Source organism: Manacus vitellinus, unplaced genomic scaffold (assembly GCF_001715985.3).
Source record: "Manacus vitellinus isolate BGI_N305 unplaced genomic scaffold, ASM171598v3 scaffold_0_pilon, whole genome shotgun sequence".
Classification (NCBI taxonomy): domain Eukaryota; kingdom Metazoa; phylum Chordata; class Aves; order Passeriformes; family Pipridae; genus Manacus; species Manacus vitellinus.
The window spans coordinates 39628411-39650757 of NW_021938789.1; the positions used below are offsets into that span (position 1 = coordinate 39628411).

The following is a 22347-nucleotide window of genomic DNA, read 5'->3' on the forward strand; positions in this document are numbered from 1 at the left end:
TGTTCTGAATTGGTTATGTTTTTTTCCTGCAGAATCCTGTCTATGAAGTGCAAGTTTTTGCACCCTTAGTTACAAAAAGTGTTTGCAAGTATTTCTTTGTCTTGACTTCTTCAGTCCCTCTATATCTCAACAGATGTATTTATAAGAGTAACCATAAATATCTGCTGGTTTTTATTACTTGTCTCCTTCACCTTGGGTCTCTGTGTATTGTCCTGTTTTTCACACTGGTGCAGAATTAGTGCGTAGCTGTTGCTCTGAATTTGTAATATGTTTGTGCTTATTTTGCATGACATTTGCACCCTTTTTGTCAGCCCTCTAATGTTCCCATGGGCTTTGTTTTCCAGTTCTGTAGGAAATGCATTGATATTGAGATGGTGATCTGAATTTCTTTATATTGTTTCTGATCAAAAGAGTTTACAGGTGAAATACTGTTTTTTTTAAATGAGATTTTCTAGTTGATGATAATTTACTGTATCAGTGCCTTCCTATCCATATGGCTGCATATTGCATTCTAAGTATTTTTATGTACTTGAACTTTTATGTGTTTATAGGCTTAGTAGGGACAAGAAACACCAGTGAGAATAATAGCCCCTGAACATCCAGTCTGCAGGGTACCAGGTTACACATCTTACCTTATTTGTTACAGTTTTTGAAGGTGAGCCAGCGTGCCATGGTTAAGATTTTCTGCGCAAGTGATGAGCCACTGGAAGACTGGGGTATTACTGATTTACAGAGGTGGAGTGACTTGAGATATTCAGCAGGAAAAGGAGCAGGAGTGGTAACAAGCAGCAGTAGTGGTAGTAAAGGCAGAAGCAGGTTCCTCAGCAGACTTCCCAGTGTGAGTCAGTGACTGCACAGCATACCAGCTATAGCTGTCAGGAGGAACCCAAACCCGAGTATCGCAAGAGATTCAGGGTTTATGTTTACCATGCGAAGTCATGTGGTCTTACTATATCTTAACTTGCCAACTTAGCCTTAGTCCAGAGAAGATCCTTTGCTGCAGTGCTTAAAAAAAAAAAAAAAAAAAAAAAAAAAAGAAAAGAGGAAAAAAAGAGAGAGAGAAAAAAAACCAGAAGGAAAAATAAAGAAAACTGTGCAATGTGTGTTTATGCCTACATCATGCCGAGGAGACACTTAACAGTAAATAACCTGTGTATACCTGAGGTAAGATACTGTTTCTGCTTTCCCTGCACAGTGCTGCTGCAGCACGGAGCTGATCCAAACATTCGGAACACCGATGGGAAATCTGCACTGGATCTGGCAGACCCTTCAGCAAAAGCTGTACTCACGGGTAAGATGCATACATCTCTCAGCAGCGTTACCTGTAGTTCATTTTGTGTGTATAAGTTCAGCTTCCTAAGAGCCTTCTGCCTTTTCAGGTTTTCTGTTGTGTAAGAGCATTTTAAAACTGTCTTTTACCAGGTTTCGTGTTGATGTAACTGTCATTAATCTGCTGTGGTGCTATAGGTTTACTTATTCTACTTATGCTAATGCTGTAATTTTCTATTGTAACATCATTCATTATTTACTGTGTTTCTCTGGTTTTTTTTTCTTTTTAATTGATACCCAATAAACAGATTGAATAGGAGCCCCTAACCCTTTAAAAAAACCCAAAAATCAGGTCAATTGTTTTAAGACCTTCACTGTTGAGCAAGCAAGGACGTTTGTGTAACTATAAAAGTACCTGTGATCTGAAAGACAACCTGCTACTGATTGCAGAGATCAATAGTTACATTATATTTTGCTGCAGATTCACATGCTACCCTTTCCTTCCTCTTCTTCATTAGTCATTTTGGGTAGAACCCTTTCTCATCCATCAATTTTTTTCCTTTTTAGAGACTATTAGCTGCAAAACAATGTTTCATGAAAATATCCTAGAGATATAACTTTGTTTTTACAGAGCTTTGATTTTTTTATAAATTAACTGTTGTAGCATACCAGTAATCATGAAAAGTATAATATAGTAGCCTGTCAAATTTATTTCAAGAAATACATGGTCCTCTGTGCTGATTTTGACATCTAGGAAATAATGTTTAGAACAAAGTGATATTGGATTTTAAAATATATACAATTAGATTTATAGAGAGGGATTCAGCAACTGAGGTTCATTTGAAGAAATAGTTGTTTTTCTTTTGCCTTTATTTTCCCTAGTGTCTCTCTCTCTCTCTTTTTATTGACAGCTTAATTTATAGGTTATATGCTATGCAACACCCATATTCTTTCTTCAGATTGTGTTCAGAGCACACCAGCTCCCTTCACTTTGTCAGGAACATTTCCTCATCTTCTTTTTTCAGTGCGCTGACTGCTATACATAATTATCTACAGCGCTGCAGTGATTTGAGTGCCTTTGGAACAGTGTACTTTAAATACATGTGATTTACTTTAATTACTCAGTGTCAAGTTTAAACACGTTCCTACAGTGTTAACACTAGTATTAGCTGTGCTAAGCAGGTTAATCTGACTTTTGGCTGTTAATGGGTACAGTTGTACAGATGCTGAAGATAGAGAGGGCACCAGGGAGTCAAGGTACCTCAAAGGTATCAATGGATATATGACATTTAGTTGTGGGCAACTTGACATACCTACAGTTTGGGGGTTCCAGGCTTCAAGCTGCTCTTCAGGCTATGCAACTTCAGAGAGTAGTAGAAGATTAGGAAGGTCTGTGGTGGTGGTTTCATGTCTGCTCCACTGAGTTCTCTGGGCACTAGACTAGCTTGTGCTTTAGGCAGTGGAGAGGGCAATGTGTCATAGCAAACAAGTGGAGGTAGGTTAGAAGCAGCCTCTGAGAACATCCTGCCAAATGCAGCAAGAGCCCTGTGTCCCTGTCCCTGTCCCCGCCCCTAATGCCTCGCACAAGAGTATCCAGGGACCGCAGGCTTCTGCAACCTGCTATATTACCAGGTTGTGCATGTAGACACACATGCACAGAACCACTTCTGTTGCTATGTAAGTGTTTAGTTGTTCATAAAAAGATGTCATTTTTGTACATGTTTATTCTTCCCAGCAAGAAAATCAGCATTTGGTTTTATCAGCTTTGTCCTCAAGGTGGCTCTTGGCTACACTGGGCTCTCTGTGCTGTGCACCTGAATTCCAAGCTGTGCAAACAGGGTTTGGCTCCAGCTGTAGCTGCTGTATGATGCATGGTAACTGAAAGCTGACACTGGATGCCATTTAAATAGAAACTAGCCATTAAGAGCTGTATTTTTCTGGGTGCTGCCCTCCTTTCTAGTATCTCTGTTAGGCTGCGATTTCTCATGCATTTTCCACATGTTATAACCTTCCGATCTTGCTTCATCCCTCTGGAAAAAAGGGGTCTTAAGGGATTTCTTAGGATCTATCTGGCTGGGGATAATCTTTAGCTACAGCAGTACTTTGCAATTAGGTGCATCAGAACTTAAAGGTATTACTGGATTAAGGATGAGTAGGATATATTAACTTAATTTTCAGTATTTAATATTGAATAGTGGGATTTTAGAAATGCTCATATTTAGAGCTTTTAGAAGTGGAGTGATCCTGAAAGCAGTCTGTAATTTGTTACTATATTTGCATCTTTAAGCAGCATAAGTGTCAAGGTTGTTTTCATTATGTTATTTTTGGGTTCCTTTTTCTAACTGTGTCTATCACAGAATGTCCTGGGTTGGAAGGGATGTTAAAGATCATCTAGTTCTAGCCCCCCTGCTATGGACAGGGACACCTCTCACTAAATCAGGTTGCTCAGAGCTCCATCCAGCCTGGCCTCGAACACTTCCAGGAACAGGGCATCCACAACCTCTCTGAGCAACCTATTCCAATGCCTCACCATCCTCACAGTAAAGAATTTCTTCCTAACGTCTAATCTAAACCTGCTCTCAGTTTGAATCTGTTCTCCCTTGTCCTATCACTACATGCTCTTGTAAAAAGTCTCTCTCCATCTTTCTTGTAGGCTCCCTTCAGATACAGGAAGGCCACAATTAGGTCACTCCAAAGCCGCCTCCTCTCCAGGCTAAACAGTTCCAATTCTCTTAGTCTTTCCTCTTAGGAAGTATAATAGACCATATAACCATAACAGACTTTTCCACATTGCTGCTGTATTGATTGTTGAAGAACAAGGTTCCTCTTAAAACTTTTTGACCAAATATTTGCATAAGTTCATGCATCTGTGTTAATTGCTTTGCAAATGAACTGTGATTATAGTCTCCCTTTGACCTCCAACACAGCAAAAGTGAACAGAAAACTTGTAGGTAATTGATTAAATCTTTTAAATTTTACAAAGAATTGTGTATATGTTTTAAAAGGGACATTCTTGCTGCATAAAAATAATTTCTGCTGTTCCAGCAGCAGATGCTGAATCCACAATGACTTGTTCTTTTCTGTCTTCCAGTCTAGAATAATGTATACTGTCTTTTTCACCTGAATTACAGAAAGGATATATAATGCAGTAGTTTCTGGGATGACTTCCAGCCATTTCCCTGCAACATCCTCTTAAAAATATGTAGTTTGTAAAGAATACATAATGCAAAGGAAGGGCTAGTATTTTGATGGAAATGGACTTTGAAAATTTCTTTGTAGATTAAAGTGCATTTTATAGAAATTAAATACCCAGTACCAGCTTCTTAAAGAACAAAAGTTACATAATTGAGGAATCTGCTTCTTAGAAAGCAGTCTGTTTTTCCCCTTCTGCAGGATAAGCAGCATTTGTGTGAGCTAACCACTTCATGATTGAGAGGGTGAATATTTTGTTTCTTTTTCCTTAGCATCCCTTACTGTTCCTGAATCATGTTGCCAGAAAAAGGGTTGTAATCCTCTTTTCCTCTAGGCTGAAGTGGTGGTACAGAGTCCAAAAACATATAAGAACATATAAGAACCAGAGCTGTTAAACACATCAGATGACTATCCTAGTTAATTTTATTTTAGCTTAATTGCCTTTGGAGTGTGTGGTTTCTGAGGTGGGGACTCGTCTGTGTTGCTGTACATAGCACTGTGGGACTCCCATCCAGAACAGGGCCTTTTGGGAGCTTTTACAAGTCATATTAGTCTTCATTATTCTCTCACACTGATTGTTGCCTCTTTAAACATTAACATCCTTTTATATCTTTCTTGTATAGTGCATGAAGAGCCAATAATATCGTGAATGATTTATGCGAATTATTTTTTCTGGTTTTTTTTTTTTTCTCACACAGTGATGCTTTTTTGCTATGTCTTCCCCATATTATCTGCTATTCAGAAATGCTTTCTCTATGTGAATGGCCAGTCTTTGTACTTGAGCAGTTTCCAAAGCTGTTAGCAGGACCTGAAGGCATTTTTGTTGGATAATATATTTTTGACTGCTCCATGCCACTGTTTTGTGAGATTGGTTTTTGTTGGTCTCAAGAATTACTCCCTTGAAACAGATCAAAATCAAAGAAGTCTGGAAACTGCTGCATCTCCAGATAAAAGGAAGATTTCTTGTGTAAGAAATAATGTCTTATTTGTTAATAGAATCAATTTTCAAAGTTAAATAAGACTCCGATCTTCCTACTTACTATGGAAATGATATCATTTACAAACAAAGTGTGTCAGGTCCTACTGAGCATTTCTCACTTGTGTTTTTAGGATGTGAAGGACAGCTTGATGAGTGGAAGTACAGCTGGGCTAAGGTTACCAGAGGTGTTACTGAGGATTCATGTTTTCATCTATTTGTCATGTCAACTTTTTAATTTAAGTAGGGTGCATAGTTCATTTATTGACATATATTTGCACAATTTTTTTTAAGTGCACTGCTATTTATGGATAATTTACCTGCAAGGCAGGGGAAGATCTGATATTTCACCATAATAAGTTTACTGAACTTTAAAGAACGGAAAATGGATTCTAGGTACAACTCAGGCATTTTAAAATTAGGAGGAAGAGAAGAAATTATTTTAGTTTGAGTTTATTTTGACTTTTTTTGACACTTCTGCAGCTTGACTGTCTCAAATCCTGAACTGTTTCCTTCTGGGTTATGGTTATTTCCTTTCAGGTACTCGTAGGATATTGAAGGCCTTCTCAATAGACAATAGCACTTCATTTTGGGAGGTGCCAACCTCCTCCTCCTTTCTTTTAATTGATCTAATTCTTACGTAGTGTATGTTGAAATCAGATAATTTGCACAAGATTTAGCTTCCACCTTTAAGAAACAGTGTAATGAACACCTGTACAAAAGGAGAAGTGTTTTCATGGTAAGGGAGGGCAGGTGCTGCTAGAATGGTTTGGGCTACCCCTATGTATGGGTCATTGTTCTTTCTGACAGCGGCACTGGGATCTGCTGCCTTAGAGAAAAGAGCAAGAAATCCAGAGCAGTTGGGGTATCCGTGCCCTGCAGAAAACTTTTGCCTTATTTTGTATAAGTTCTTGACATACATCCTGAAGCAAGAGGTCTGAAGGGCCTCTTCCAACACTTGCTTGAGCTTTGAATGTATGTTTTTGTGATTGTTACTTGTTTAGCATTCAGGTAGGTTTACTCTTCCTTTTTACCAAGACCTAACAGAAGGAAACAAACAGTGAACTCTAATTCACTGGTATGAGTGTCACGTTGTGCTTTTACATTTGGAGTCCATCGTGGTGCTTTACATCTACCTTCTGGAGAATTATGAGGAGTATCAGCTTTCTTTTAGGAATGCTCTTCCAGTCTTTGGAAAGATGTGGGCAAAAGGAGCTGTGGCACAGACCTAGAACAAAGTCTACCACTTCAGTGGCCCTCATCTAGAAGCTCTAACTCTATGGATTTATAAATCTTCTGTTTTTAGAGAATATTATAATGATTACTATCTTGGTATATTTATAAATATATATTTTTAAAAAATCTTATTTCTTGTTTGGCCTAGTTCCCACTTGCTTCTTTGAAAGAAGTGCACAGGTTGCTTAGTAAGCCAGGAGTGAAATGCCTTCCTTTCCCAGTTCTGAAATAGTCATGTTTCAGTTCTTCACATTTCCTTTTTTTCAGTTTGAGAGGAAAGAGGAAGAAACAGTCCTCTCTTTGTTCTAGATGCTGTGCCATGCTTAGTGTGCACTTCTGCTGTGTTTCCCTTCAAGAAGAGCAGTCCTTTTCCATTAAACTGTCGACATACAAAGTTTCACCTCGCTGAAAATGAAGTTGCACTTTGGTGGTGCTGCTGAAATCGCTGATTCTCTTTCCACTTTCCAGCACTGCATTACTATTTCAAGATAACATGTCTTGATTTGAGCACTGTGTTCTGGTATAACATCCGATTGACTTCTGTAGTGATGATTTAATAGCTTTCCTGGTGTTTTGTTACTCCAGGTTTTATTCAGGCTAAGTTTGTTTTTATGACCTCTCTGATTGCTGAAGAGCTAAATGTTTTATGGGAGCCTCTAAAGCAATTCTGAATTCTTTAGTTTGTTGCTTATATTCCAGTATGATTCCAGATGATTTGTATTATCCATGCAGTGTTTGTTGTTTTGATTTGTCACTACTCCTTTAGTCTACCCGTTTTATTGCCCATTCCATCAATTTCCTTTAGGTCCTTCTAGCTTCTTCTGTTTTGTCTGGTAATTAAATAATATAAATATTTCCTTCAGTGTGGTAGGTTATTTAACACAAGTTGCAGTGTATTTTATCATAAAGGAAACAAGTTACTCCTACTTTTAAGTGGCCGAAGTATTTTGGTTCTGATTCCATGACTGCACAATTTCTTTAATCTCTTACTGAGGGACTTGTGCAAGGATTTATGTGAGCTGGTGTGTGTATATTGTGCTGCCTGAATTGCATTTCTGTATCTTTATGTGCTTGGATTTCTTCCTAATGTAACTTTAGCTCTGGATGCTCATTTCATAGGGCTTAGTATTAGGATAATGAGAGCTTCTCTCATTTCTCCTGTTCCATATTTTAGAGTTCAGTGCTATCATCCTTTTCTTTTGTCTATACTTAGTTGTGTGTCTTGAAGTACCTTCTTTGGAATGTGGCTTTCAGCCTGGATCAGGCAACATTTCATTCCTCTTTGTAACCTTGATTTAGGCAAGGAGTTAAAAGTTTCTAGTCTGTTGTGTAGCTAGTCAAGTAAGGACTGTGGGATTTAGGATTGGTGCTTTTATGAAAAGTATGGTTTTGATTTATATCATCCCCTTTGCCAGGTTTTTCACTATTTCACTTTTTTTTTTAAATGCTATAACCGTTTACTAATATTAAGACCTCTTCAAATGGAATCAAACTCTTAAGTTGTCAAAGAAACAAATTAACTTTTTCAAAGTTTTCACAAAACACCTTAATAAAGTCTTTTGTTTTCTGATTTTCAGCTCTGCCGTTATACAGAGTTGTGGGTGCTTTGAAAGTTTTTGTACCTGATGCACACAAATTTATTTAGCCTGTACTACACATTGAAATTTAACAACATCAAACTGAAAAGAAGCTTTTCTTCCTAAGGTTTGTTGTTATTCAAATGGACAGAATAACAAATAAGATCTCCACAGCTTGTAAGTAAAGAATCCAAAATATGTTTTTCATGCTGCCCTAGGAAAAATAGTTGCAGAAACATGCAAGAAGCGCTTCTGTTTCCATACTGCATCAAATCACTCATCTTTCTGTTCCTTTGCCTTGAGCACTGACCAGTCTTATATTTTACTGAATATTTTTCTTCTCTAAATGTTGATTAGGTAATTAAGTTTGTTTTTAAGTTTAGGATTTGTTTGTTGGATTTATTTTTCTTTTTTTGCATATTCTATGCTGTACATTTCTGGTTATTAATGGCAATTTCTACCAGTCCTGAGACCAAATACTATTTTGATCTCTACTACATTCTTCCATTGTCCATGGATAACTTCTCGGATTGTTGTACCAAAATGGTCTTTTCACACTGTATACTCTGTGTGACAGTAAGCCAGGTGTAGTGGTCAGAGGTGAGTGGTTGGAGAATATTATATTCTGTAACTTCTCATGTATTTGGTTCTGTTTGTAAATAGGATAGCCAAGCTACAGTTTTAACTATTTTAATGTAGTTTTTGTGTATTATCTTTGATTTTAATATGTAATTTAGTCTGTAAGCAAGCATGCAACTGTTACAAAAAAATTTTAGCTAGCTGGATAATTCCCACATACAAAAGTTCCCATTGCTTTTATCTCTTGTACTGTAGCTTCTAGAGCAGTCTTTCATACTTGTTTTCTTCTAAAAATGAAGCCATGTTTAAATATTGAAAGCGATGAGCCAGTCACAGCTGAAATCTGTGCAGTCTGTGAGTACATGGACAAAACATTTAAGAAGATTTTTGCCAAGCTGAGCAGATGAATCGGAAAGAATGTTAATGTTCCGTAAGCAAAATATACTGACTAGAAAGTGAGAGAGGCAGACAAGCTTAATTTTACATTTTTATGCAGGTGTTAGGACACAAACTCTGCTTATGAGACTGCTTACTGTTTCCCACTGCCTCATTTGACAGGATGGATGACTATGCTCTGGGGAGGAATCAAGACTGCACAGTGTGGCTGTGCTGGACGCTCTTTCTGTACAGAACTGCTGTACCAGTTTTGCTGTGGTGAGAGGGGGCTTGTTCTTGCCACCAGAGAAGTGCTCCTGCCTTGACGAGTAATGGGAACAGGATGCAATTCAAGTTCTCTGTGCCATAGGGCACCTGATTGGGTCAGAAACCTTGTTTCCCCTTGAATTGTACTACACATGTGCTTGATGTCATTTAAGTTCAATGGTAAGACTTTACCAAGGAGTTAACACTCTTGAAATTTAAAGGAACTTGGGTACCTGAGTTAAATTTTGTTAGCATCAATGATCAGGTGTTTTTACGGCAGTGTTTAGAAAGGAGAAATAAAATTGCTTTTTGCTTCTTTGTTTCCTTATGAGATGTTAAAAGTCTAAAAGAATTTTTGTACAAATTTTATTTAGAAATGTCTTCACGTATTGTTTGTGTAACTTTTATTTCCTTCAAAACTGTTGTGATAGTTCTCAAGTCCCTGTGCCTTCATTAACCTAAGATTTAAGGTTGTGATTTCTCTTGTGTAGTAGGAAATAGATTTTTAACAATATGTTTAAAAATCCTCTCTTAGATCAGACAGTTTACACTCCAGGTTGTGACAGTCCTCTGTGGGTTTATTTGCAGCTCTTTGCAACTTCCATGCCCCAGATTTTGTCCTGCTCTTTTGCTGGGCTTGAAGCACAGCATGTGTATTTGTCTCAGATATCCCATTTCACCCTAAGAGGCTCCATCATAAACTGCTCGGTGATGTGCACTGGACTCCACTGCTGCATTTGCTCCTTCCAGTAGTTCCCACATACTTTCCCATTTTTAAATAAAGCAGGTGTCCTGCAGATAAGATTTAGTTTGTTGTGCTGTCCTTATTCGTATACTGAATGCAGAGAGGGAGTCAGAGTTCCTCTGAAAGCAGTATGGTCATAGCAAATGAACATACATGCAAGTTGAGTTTAGTGTGCATGGGAAGTCAACCAGATAGTGGAGAGGAATGTGTTTTAATATAAATAGACCCCTGTAGCATCACTTTTTTTAGACTTTCCCCAGAATTCTGCTTTACTCCTGTCCCTTATTTGCTTAGGCGTCTACTTGCTTTTCCCTGAATCTGTCTAATCCAAGTTGCAGTCCTCAACAACCTACAGTTTAGACAGATGGATTTGGATTTATCAGGTTGGCCATACTACGCATTTCTTCTAAGTTTGAAATGTGACAGAACTCTTGGGTCATTCAAGTCTCTCCTCTGAAATGCCTAGGTATTAATGTTTCTTCTCAAAGAGAGTAGAGGAGTCCTATATTTTGTTCAAATACATAACACAAAAACACTCATTGTCTTAGAGATGTGGTGCAGTTCTTTTAGTATAATTTCAAAAAACTAGACTGAGATAAGCAAGAAGAATTTCCACCTGAAGGATTCGAAGTTGGCAGAATTACAATTGGAAACTGGTGTTTAAGTCGTAGTTGTTAAGTAACCTTTAGTTTCCTAGCAGCTATCAGAATTGCTACCAGCTCTGTCTACAACTGGTGTATTGGAAAGGGTCCAGTATTTCTTGGGTGCAGCTTGTTTTGCTTTCATGTGGTGCTGAGCTTAGACCACCTACCTTGAGGTCTTTCAAGATTAATTTCATGGCATAGGGAACTTTTATAACTGTAGAAATAGGTAATGGAAATGCAATTGACCTGACTTACGTGATGAGATGATCTGATTCAGCACATCAGATGCAGTTTACATTTCATGTAGCCATGGGTTGGTTCTTTGTTGTGCTGTACAAAACTTTTCGGAGATGAATAAGGAGATAAAAGAAGCTTATATTTAGTATCATGTAACTTACTCCATCACACAGGCCAAGCACCACAGATCTGATGTGCATCTTTTGTGCCATGACATGAGCCCAGCGTCCAGACACTTGAGGCTATCCACCCAACTTGTTCTGTTGAAGGGGCAATCAATTGAAGAGAGGAAGGAAGGGGAGGGAGGTAACATAAGGCAAATACCTGTAACCTCTTCTTTGTTGGACACATTGCAAAGTATAGTTTGAGCCTGTCAGAGACTCCATTTTCTTTCTAGAAATGTTCCAGATGCCCCTCTACAGTTGACTATGGCACTGTATGGAGTCTGAACATGGTGCCTTGGTGCATATATCTCTATTTAGAGTATACTGCACATAAAATTGAAATAGAATTGCATTGCTTTTGTGGTATTTTACATATACTTTTTAACTCTGGAGAAAGTTTATGCTGTTTTGTACTGGGACTGTTGCGTGTGGGAGTGTTGTAATTCTCGTGTGTACGCACATATGCACGTGTATGTTTATATTAGCAACAAAAATGAGGCAGTTCTCAGGGTAGGTAATGGCAGTATTGTTTTTACGTAGTTAAAGCCAAAGTGGTGTTTTTTATTGGTGCATGAAGAGACTTCGAGAATGGACACTTCTCTCTGGGTATTTTAGTGTTACAAGTTTATGAATAAACTAGTAGGTTTCTACTAAACAAAGTAGGCATTTCAGTGGTCACTAATTCATTGAAGCTATTACGAATAATCTAAGTATTGACTACTAAGTTTCAAAAGTCACAGGCTTTAGTCTCCTGAGATTCTGTTTTGCAGGGGAGAAAGAAAAAAGCAGTCTCATAGTCTATTATTAAAAAAAAAATTAAATTGTTTAATTAATGGTTAAAATTATTTAATTATCAAACAAAAATCATCCCGGGCTTTCTTTCCTTAAAACAGAATGTAGCTTTATAACCAAACCAACCAAACTGTATTTATATCCTCCTAGGAGGCTGGAGTAAGAAAGGAAAAAACCTACTTCCATAGTGTTTGTCTTATTTCTTAATTTATCCCTGAAAGGCAGACAGGTGCTGCGGTGAATAGTGCTGATGAACAAACTTGAATTTTGTAGAATATAATGTATTTTGTACTGTATAGGTAGCACTAAAAAGAATTATTAAAAATAATTATTTAAGTAGCCGGATGTTTCAGTTTGTGTGGTGCCAGTATGTGGATCTGTGACTGAAGAACATGGAAAGTTTAGTTTAAGATGAAAAAAATCAGACAGAACTGTTTTTCAAAACTTTGAGTACTTTTGCTTGTTGAAAGTGTCAGGCTCAACAGAAGATTTATTAGCTTCATTTCATGCTTTCTAACTATTCGCTGTGATCATTAAATAACAATCAAGGCTCTTTCGGTGTGATGAGAGATCGCTTGTTATACTTCAATTTTCACTGGGAAGAATAAGTATTAGCATTTAAATGGAAATTGCTAATTTCTTCTTGCATGTGTCCTTAGGGCTCAATCCTACCAGGTGCTGAGTCACCCTAGTTATGATCCAAGAAAGATCTGTGGTTAAGCTGGGGTTTATTGAGGTGTTTGACTGTTGCATGCTGAAGCAGGGCCATAATGCTGACCATATCTGGAGGGAAGATGGAGACTATTCCAGCAAAGGTCTCAGTGAGTGCTGTTCTGCTCTGGAGTGTATGATGGGTGACATGAGGGCAGTGGTTGTAGTCTGCATCTTGTGAGTAGAGAAAGCCTTGTTCCAGATTTTATAAAATGAAGCAAGTTACTTGTTTAAAGTCCTTTTTTCTGTAAGCAGTTTTTTTAGGAGAAATACAATTTGTGGTTGTAAAAGAATAAGTCAGGTCCAAGCAGCATTTCCCATCACAGTAATGAGCAGGCAGATCCATTATTTTTCTATTTTTATTGTCTTTATGTGCAAAGAAACACAGGTGGCTTTTTTCTCTTTAAAAATTAAAGTTAAATTTCTGAGCTGCAGAGAGAGGTGTCTTTAATGTGGTGTTTGAGCTTTCATAACTTTGAGCATTATCCTTGATGGCTATTCATGAATGTGTTGTGCTCAGGTATGAAAAGGCAGGACTTGCCCTTCAAACTGCATGTGTTGATGTGAGTCAGGTTCTTTTGTGTGTCTGTCCAAACATACTTCTTGGCTGCAAGATGTTTGTCTTGGTGCTCTGTAGAAAAGGGGCCTAACATGTGAAATGCTTTTAGTCCTGGGATTAACATGGGATCTCTTTCCTCTTTAGCTTTCTCCCACAGCCTCCTGCAGTCGTTGCAATGCAGTCTTCTGCTTTGGGCATGTGGTTCTTCACAGTGGCATTGGCAGGAACATCTGATAATTCAGGTGCACACCACAAGCCTTGGAAGTCTGCCTATGCTGATTTCTCCTTACTGCAAGCAACACAATGTGGACACAGAACAGTAGCCTTTTTACTGTCTGTATCTTTGGTCCCCTTTTGTACCTTTTGTAGAAATGAACATTGTTACTTTTTCTTCTTAAAGTTCAATTGTTCTTTTTTTTTTTTTTTTGGTCTTCTGATTTTATGACTAGAGTTGTTTTTTTCTAGGTGGTGGACTCTTTCTTCTCATACTTACTGTTCATCCAAAGCCTACCTGATGAGGCTAACTGCTGCTTTTTTGTTTGTCTTTTTTTTGTTTTGTACTGTTTTTCCAAGGGTAGGGAAGGAATAGGATTTTTATTGTGTGTGAGGGCTATTGTAAGTCTCTTGTGGACATACAATGAAGATTCTTTCCGGGCTATAGGAAAATAGAAATCTCTGAAATTAGATTGAATTTGTCATTTGTACATAGCTGTTTATCTGACTGTCATGAAGGTTCAAAGTTTAATTTATAATACAACAAAAATTAACTTTGTGTCAAGCTTTATGCTAAACTTCTATGTAATAATTTTGGAGGCGATTTTAAAGAGCATGACCTCATTGGGAGGTAAGAAGTCATCTCTGAAAATGCATCAGCTCTGCTCTTCCTTTATCTTTACGTCTTTCATACATGAAATGCAAACTTAGGCAAAAAAGACTCAAGTTTCCATGTCTCACAAACCTGTTTATTTCTGGTATACTTTAGAGATTTTTCAAAATTATGGAGTTGTTTTTGTGATTTTTACCTAATTTAGTTACGTTTAATCATGTGTTTTATAACTTTCCCCTCTAGTGCAATGCAACTGTTCTTATGCTTAAAAGAACTGTATGATTAAGTGCTTTACTTGATTAGTAGCATTGAACAGTTTCTAATTTTAACATAATAGTTAAGCTATTGTCAGTCTTGCACAAAGGCACAAAATTTTGAATTGGTACCACATTTCCACTGGAAAATTTTCACGCATCTGGCAAACTATAATGTAAGTTAAGCAAAACTCTTTTGTTTTGGAAATGCATTGAAAAATCATACTCTGTTATGTTGCAACTCTTACTAGAATTAAAACACAGTAGACCATAAAATATGAATGTCTGTGTGCTATGCTACTGTCTCTCATAGTTATTAGGTATCAGAAATCTTTGTTTTCCACAATACTTTTTCTATTCCTGTCCCACAAAGACAGCTACACTTTTGTTCAGTGTAGAATATTAGTTTTTAATGCTAATTTAGAGACAGAGTAGCTGAGACTTGTTACAGGTATGTTATAGATACAATAGATAGACATTGGTGGCATTTTACTTTTCCTTGCAATAACTTACAGGCCCAAAACTTGGACAAAGGAGTTTTTATCCTGTGTTGCAATTCTTGTAGTCTAATAATTTCCTTTTTACAGCCAAAGCAGGCTTTGTCCTGATACTTTATTAGTCTGAAATGTTTTAAGATTAGGCTTCTTCCTTATGGATAATAAGCTTATTTCTCTGCTGCTTTGTTCCAGACTCCACAGATCCTGCTGCTTTGGGTGATAAGTGTTTCCATAATTTTAAGCACTTATTAGACCATACATGACTCATGTATTAGTCCTCTTAAACAACTTGGGAAATGAATTGTGGTAGCAGAAATTCTGTCATTAGGTCACCTAACTTTGATCTTTTGAGGGCTGATCACATGAAGCAAGCTGCAGAGTTACAGCCTAGATTAGAAGTGAGAAACACAAGCTAATTCAGTGAACAAGAACTGTTTTATAAAATAAATGCAAATCTGCCCCCTCGCATTTATCCAGTAAATAAAAGAAGCACTTTTCCATTCTTTTTGAGGACATGGAAGAGAACCTGTGAGTTAATTCTTTCCTCTTCAGTTTTCCAATACTTCTGTGCATGTATATTGCTGACTGAAGAGGAGTGTGTCAGTGAGGAAGCTGTTTTTAACTGTCTCCTCTTAGTACTTCATGAGGAAATTATTTTCATATCCCCAAGCTTATTTCTTTGGAAATAGCAATTTATGTAGCTGTGTCTGTGAGAGTTAGGACACCTTGGGTCCTGGGAGGGGTACTCTAGGCTCTACAGAACAGAGGACAGTGATGCCTGTGTTAAGTCTGGATGAAGTCTTTAGAAGTAGAAATAAAGTAGCATTGGTATTTAATTGACCCACAAATATAATGGTCCGTCTCTGCAAACCAATTTACTTCCCTTATTAAAACCTCAGGTCAATTATCGTTTATACAGGTATTTGAAGCAAGTTTCTACAAAGCTTTTCTTGTCAATAGTTACTAAAAAGTTACACCCTTAGTAATTAAACTTGCAAGCATTGATCATCATAGCAAAGTCCAGACACTGGAAGACCTGGGTGGTTGGCTCTGTGCAAGGAGCAAACTGACAGCAAAGTTCATGTCACTGGGTTTCTCCCCTTGCACTTTCCTTAGTTCCCTGCAGTATCTTTATTGTGGCTATTCCCTGTATCCCTTCTCCTTATTCTCTTTTCACATTTCTATTTGTACACCTTGTTTCTGGCTGATGTGCCTCCTCTAAAAATTAGGTATCTTTCTTGCCTTCCACAGGCCGTTTTACTTGCTGACACATGGAAAAGGCAGGCAGACCCGACAAGCTGGGAGACAACAATACAGGGCTTGCCTAAGATTTATAAAGTACATGTTGTGATGAGCATATTATTTACAGCAAAGTAGCAGTGGGCTAAATTAGAATAATTAGACAGTGCTGTTATCTTGAAATTTCATAAAAATACCATTTTAAACAAAGCCAATAACTTTCTTCTTTGTTTCTGTTAGAAAGAAACTCTGTTCTCTATGCTCCTGAAAACAGAGAAAAGGAGGCAGTGAGCATAGGAAGCTGGTGGTCTTCTGACCAATCCAAAAAAATCTGTATTGCCTTGAATAGTGATATTCATCAGTACAGGATTAATATTTTCTGTGATGTTTGTCAGGATGGTGAACCAAGAGTCTTTTTGTGAATAAACAGATGCAAATACAGGCACCTGAGGAAAACCTACACAGTGCTAACAGATGTGTAGACTTTTTTTTTGGTAGTACCAGTTGTTTGTAGAACGAGTCTCATATTTCTTTAGTCATGTAGTTGTAGTAGATAATGAATTCTGGAGATGTTTATTAATCCTAAAGTTAAAATGAGGCCAAAAGAACTGGACATTCTCCTTTTTAAGAAAAATTCTTAAATTAGTCGAGTACCCTCAGTTTACTTTACATGTGAACTGTGGGTTGGCGTTCTTTGTCTGTTTCAGGGTTTTCTGGACATCTGAAAGATTGACTAAAACCTGTTAATCGTCATTTTAGTAATTTGGTTGCTGCTCTAGAGTGGGTTCCCCCCACCCAGTCCCACCTAGAACTGTTCCCCCCACAGTCCTTTGGGAATTAAGATTAGATTAGATTATTAGGAACTAGATTAGATATTAGGAAAAAGTTCTTCACCCAGAGAGTAGTGGAGCACCAGAACAGACTCCCAAGGGAAGTGGTCACAGCACCAAGCCTGACAGAGTTCAGGAAGCATTTGGACAATGCTCTTGGACACATGGTGTGATTCTTGGGGTGTCCTATGCAGGGCCAGAAGTTGGACTTTGATGATCCTTGTGGATCCCTTCCGATTTAGGATATTCTGTAATATAGATTCTCTAATTATCTTCTTTGATGTGGAGCCTTCCAGTGGCCTGCAGTTCTTCAAGAACTGGTCCAGCATGGTTCCCCCTGAGGCACAGCTGCCAGAAGACCTCCTTTTGTGTGAGTACTCCACAGCTTCCTTCAGGGCACATCCACTTGCTGCGGTGTGGGGTTCTCCATGGACTGCAGTGTGGATATCTACTCTGGGGCTGCAGGGGGCACCTCACCACTGGCACCTGGAGCACCTTCTCCCCCTCTTCCTTCTCTGACCTGGGTATGTTCAAGGGTAGTTTCACACTCACTCCCCTCTCACAGCTGCTGTGAAGTGTTTTTTACCCTTTCTTAAATATATCACTGCAGAGGCACCACCAACACAGTGCTGACGGGTTCGGCTTTGGTCAGCACTGGGTCTATCAGAGCCAGCTCTAAGTGGCTGTGTCCAGCACAGGACAAGCCCTGGTCCCTTCTCAGAGAGGCTACCTCAGCACCACCTCCTGCTGCCCAAACCTTGACTCCTGCACACAGTCCAGCTTGAAAACTAGGTGGGTGAAGTCTCCTATTGAGACTCAAGTTTGTTAAAGGCAGGGTTAACTTCAGCTCCCAAAATGAGCCTCTGCTGTAGTGATTGACATCTGCTATACTATATATACAGTGCTGTCAGACTAATTTGAAATACGGCCATCTGGATCTTAGCCTCGCTTACTTAACAGTGCCCATTCCAGAAAGCCCCTTGGGTTCATGGTGTGAATATATCAGTCATTCTGCTTCTATCCAGCATGTAACTGTTCTGCAATATATTTGTAATTTTTTTCCAAAATCATATTTATGTAAAGAGAAGTACTCATCTCTTCTTTCTCACTGTAAAACAGCCTAAATTTGCAAATGGCTATCTTCATGTTAAAACGTATCAGAATTGGGGATAGTGTAAACGTAGATGTACCTCCTCTGGCTCAAAATTGTGCAACTTACCTTTTCACATTTTACATGTAGTTTTTTGGAAATATTTTTAAAACATGAATTTTGGATTTTCCATTTTACATTATCTGTCCTGGAAAAACCTCTGCAGAAGTTAGACATGAAATATTATCTGAATTTCTGTGATTTGAGCTCTCAAAAGAATGACTCCTCAATGTGAATAATGATACTGTTTACTCAAGCCATATGTTTCCTTGGAAGAAACATATTACTCTAAAAAATGTGAATAGTTCAGTTCTGCAATAATTCATGAGTTTTTCTTGAGAATTTTAGCTGTAATTAAAGACATAGTGTATGCCATTATAAAGTAGTCAGCTCCTCAAAGATGACATAAGTGTAGAATGCAATAGTAATTTGTCAGTGTGCATGAAGAGCAGCTATCGTTTTTGGTATACACATTTAGCATTTAGCACTTACACATTTTGACTACTGTGAACTTCAGTCATTTTTATTGTGTTATGCTTTACAGTCTGGTGATAACTTTTAAAATGTACCTAGATTTTATTTGGCACTGTAGCAGTGATGGTTGTTAATACTTAACTAAGCAAAAAACCTCTATAATGTTAAAAGCAAAATTTTATGCTAAGTGGGGTAACACTGTCTACTCTAAAGAAAGCATTTAGTCCTCTGTATAGAGAGAATATAAATAAAGCTGAGGATATCAAGTATTGCATTTAATGGGTAAGGAAAATGTCATGCTGTGTGACTACTTACCAGAAATTTTATTTCCTGGCATTCTTCTTACCCCAATAAGTCTCTAACATTTTTCAGAGGCTTCAAAGCTAGTACTTTAGCTAATAATATTTTGATTTTGGTATCACAACCAGAATAGTAATTTAAAAGTTCACGAGTATGCTTCTAAAATGTCCTTCCACTCCCTTTCTCTAAGGGATATTGCTAGGAAGCACATAGTTTCCTGTCTATTATTGTGACATTTCCACGTCTGTTCTGTTTTTTAGGATTAGTTGGCTCTATAGAGCCATTCATGATGGGTATATACTGTGATGCAGAAAGCACAGAGGAATCCCAGGAAGAGAACAGAGACCAGTCTATTTGCAGAGGAGGTGGGATCTATTAATACAGTTACCAGTGTGCCAAAACCAGTCCTAATCTGAGAAGAAAATTGTTCTCTGAATACCTCAGGTACCATCAAGAGTACTGAAAGTGAGGGGTTTTTTCCAGGTCCAGCTCTCAGGGCTCAAGGTCGTGCTACCACTTATGTTTTTCCTTTGTACCACTGTATCTTGTGCTTCTTTCTGTGGAGTGGCATACTTAGCCAGGAGGTCACTCTTTTTCCCTGTGTTAATAGTGTTCTATATACCATGTGCTAAGTCTGTGAAACTTGCTTCAAAGATACTAAAAAGTGTTAAGTCTATGAAGATTTGTACAGGATAGGCTTTTTGTTTCCCTTTTGTGTAGATATTTTAGTCTTGCTGCAGGCCAAGTGCACAAAACAGTAAATTTGAATGCTTACTACAAGACAATTGTAGTCATTTTTTAATCAGACTTAGGTGACTTAACTCTTGTCCAGCATGGTCCTTCTGAGAACATCATGGGCATGTCAAAGACATTATTCGGCATGAGGTTGCTGCATCATATTCATATCAGCATGCTGTGTGATCTACAGATATGTTTTTTTTTTAAAGGCTTCTAAAAATGTCTTCTTGTTTTGAGTCTCTGTCTTGTTGCTGTAATGTTCTTGTTGTGTTTTCTGTTTGTTGACCCCATAAATGCTTATCCTGATTTCCCATACTTGGTAGCTAAAGCAAGCAAGTGTCGTCAGCTTGTGCTGTTTAAATCAAAATGTACTATGGGTCTATTCACAAAAATTTACTTAAATAGAAACACTGAAATGATTTAGTTCAACAATTCTGCTCGATTTTATTTCTTCCTTCTTAGTTGTCACTTGCCCTTGGGTTTAACAGTGAAACGAAACTGCCTGAGAGCCAGAAATGTCTGAGATTTATTTATTACTATTTCATTTAAACCTACCATCAAAGTTAATGGATTTGTCTTTTTCATACTTCATAGTTTGAAGACCTGAAATCTAAAATCTGGTTTGGTGTCACAGAGTTGCAGAAACTTTCAGATTGGAAGGGACCTCTGGAGACAGTCTACTCCAACCCACCTGCTCCAAGCAGGGTTGACTAGCACAGATTGCCCAGGGTCATGTCCAGCCAGGTTTTGAAAAGCTCCAAGGGTGGAGAATCCACAACCTCTCTTGGCAGCCTGATGTAGTGTTTGATTATTCTTGCAGTTAAAAAAAAAGTAGGAAAGATTTAGTAGCAACAAAGTAAGAACAATTAGCTTTCTTAATGTCTGAAACCAAGTGTTTCTGTTGAATTGTTTCAATATATTTATGGTTGGTGCAGGAACTTCAAATTTGGCAGATGTTTGCACTGGATTCAGTGATTTTTGCCTTTAGCTTCCCCTATGGAAATCCACCTCATTTTCGATGAGCTGTAAGTTTCTGAAAATTTTCATTTCCAAAACTTCCAAAGAACTTACTATCAGGTTACAACTGAAAGTTGGACACTTCTTTGCTGCAGGAAGTATTTTTTTCAGTTGACTTCCTGAGGGTACCAATTATGCATCAGAATATGCTACCATATATTAAAATGGTGGAAATTGAGAAAGTTATGCAAATGCACACCAACAAGTTTTCAATCTAAGTAGTATTTACAAAAGTTTGGAAAGCAAATGATACTGGAATGTTTCAGCTTGACCATGAGTTGTTAAAGACCTATTCTAAATCCACAGTCATTCAATGTAAATAGGGTGTATAGAGTTAAGTCGTTGTTAGTGAAATGCTTTGAACAATAAAGCAGTTAGCAAGGGTGATTTTTAAAAAAATTCCTGTTGTCAGAGGCATATTCATTTGAAATTAAGGAAACACTTAACATGAAATTACTGTTTCACACTCTGTGTAGACTCAGGCATTTCATTACTAAATGCAGATTTCAGCATTTAGAAGCATCACATTCTTCTCAATCCTTGCTCCATGAAGCTCATATGAGGATAGGCAGGGGAAGGCAGCTAAATACTGTCAGACTTCTCACCCTGATGTGCTGAGTGGAACTATGCAGTGGGAGAGCTTGTGATAAAGGTTATGTTTATTAGTACTAGGAGATAGCTTTGAAACAGTCTCTTGGCATACTTTGCTGTTGGCCTTCTTGGGTATGTCAGAAGAGCTGGCTTTGAATAGGCAATAGCATCCCTCTCCTCTCTATACTGGTGAAATTTAGTTTCAGCCTCCTCTCTTAGTAAAGTGCTTATTTCTGTATTTTCATTCTCTGTTACAGGGTGAGATTATATAAATACTGAAAAGTTCTGTGTTTGTTCCTGCTTTGCTTGAAAATTTAAAATGACAGCTCTTTAATTGTGCAGAGATGTCAATTTTTCTCACATTAATGCGTCTGGAATCAGTTTTTCTGTACTTTTCCCCTAATTCATGTTTCTTTGCCCTTTATCTTCTTTCCACTTCCTCCTCTGCCATATTTGCTTTTTCTTCAAGTTAGGGTTTTAGTTTACTGAATTTGGATGTTGTCAGACTTATCAACAGTCAGGTTCAGTTCCCTACTTTGGAAGTGCAAAATCTTAGAAGTCTTTGCTGACTCTCCTGTCAACAACTCTAAATATAAACTTGTTTTGTTTTTTGTTTGTTTGGGTTTTCTTTTAATACAGGGTCCTGTGGACTCAGCACACACACAGAGTTATTAAGTAAGGGTCTGGAGTGCATAGTTTTGAAAATTTCCTGAAATACATCTGTATGATGCACCCCAGGACTGCTACAGTAGTATATGCACAAAAGTACACTAAGTCAGGATTATGATTACTTTGAAAACCCTCTCCAGATCTAGAATAGTAGTAGTAGTAGTATGGCCAGTCTTTGCGAACGAAGATTTGGGAAGGGTCATTACCCTTCCAACCTGTGCAATGGATTTTTAGGTGAGACACAGTGTGCGCTGAACTGAGCCCACCCTTTAATCCTGAGGTTCATCTGCCGGGGCCGAGTGAGCTCGGACGGTGGCAGGGAGGTCCTCAGGACGTAGGTTTGTTTAGAGTGACCTTCTCTTAGATGGATGGCCTTGCAGGGCTGACGAGCTTCGTCTGCCCAGAGGGGTTCCCTGACCGGCAATCGAACCCGGCCGTG

The 22347-nt window shown here is 38.0% G+C and overlaps 1 protein-coding gene across 1 annotated transcript in view; it reads left to right on the top strand.

Annotated features, from left to right (window-relative positions):
- The first annotated feature begins 1098 nt into the window (after window positions 1-1098).
- Window positions 1099-22347, top strand: part of TNKS (tankyrase) — a 99217-nt gene continuing 77968 nt past the window's right edge. Inside the window, exon 1 of the mRNA XM_029960982.1 lies at window positions 1099-1291. Within this exon, the coding sequence (XP_029816842.1) occupies window positions 1099-1291 (193 nt within the window). The remainder of the gene's footprint in view (window positions 1292-22347) is intronic.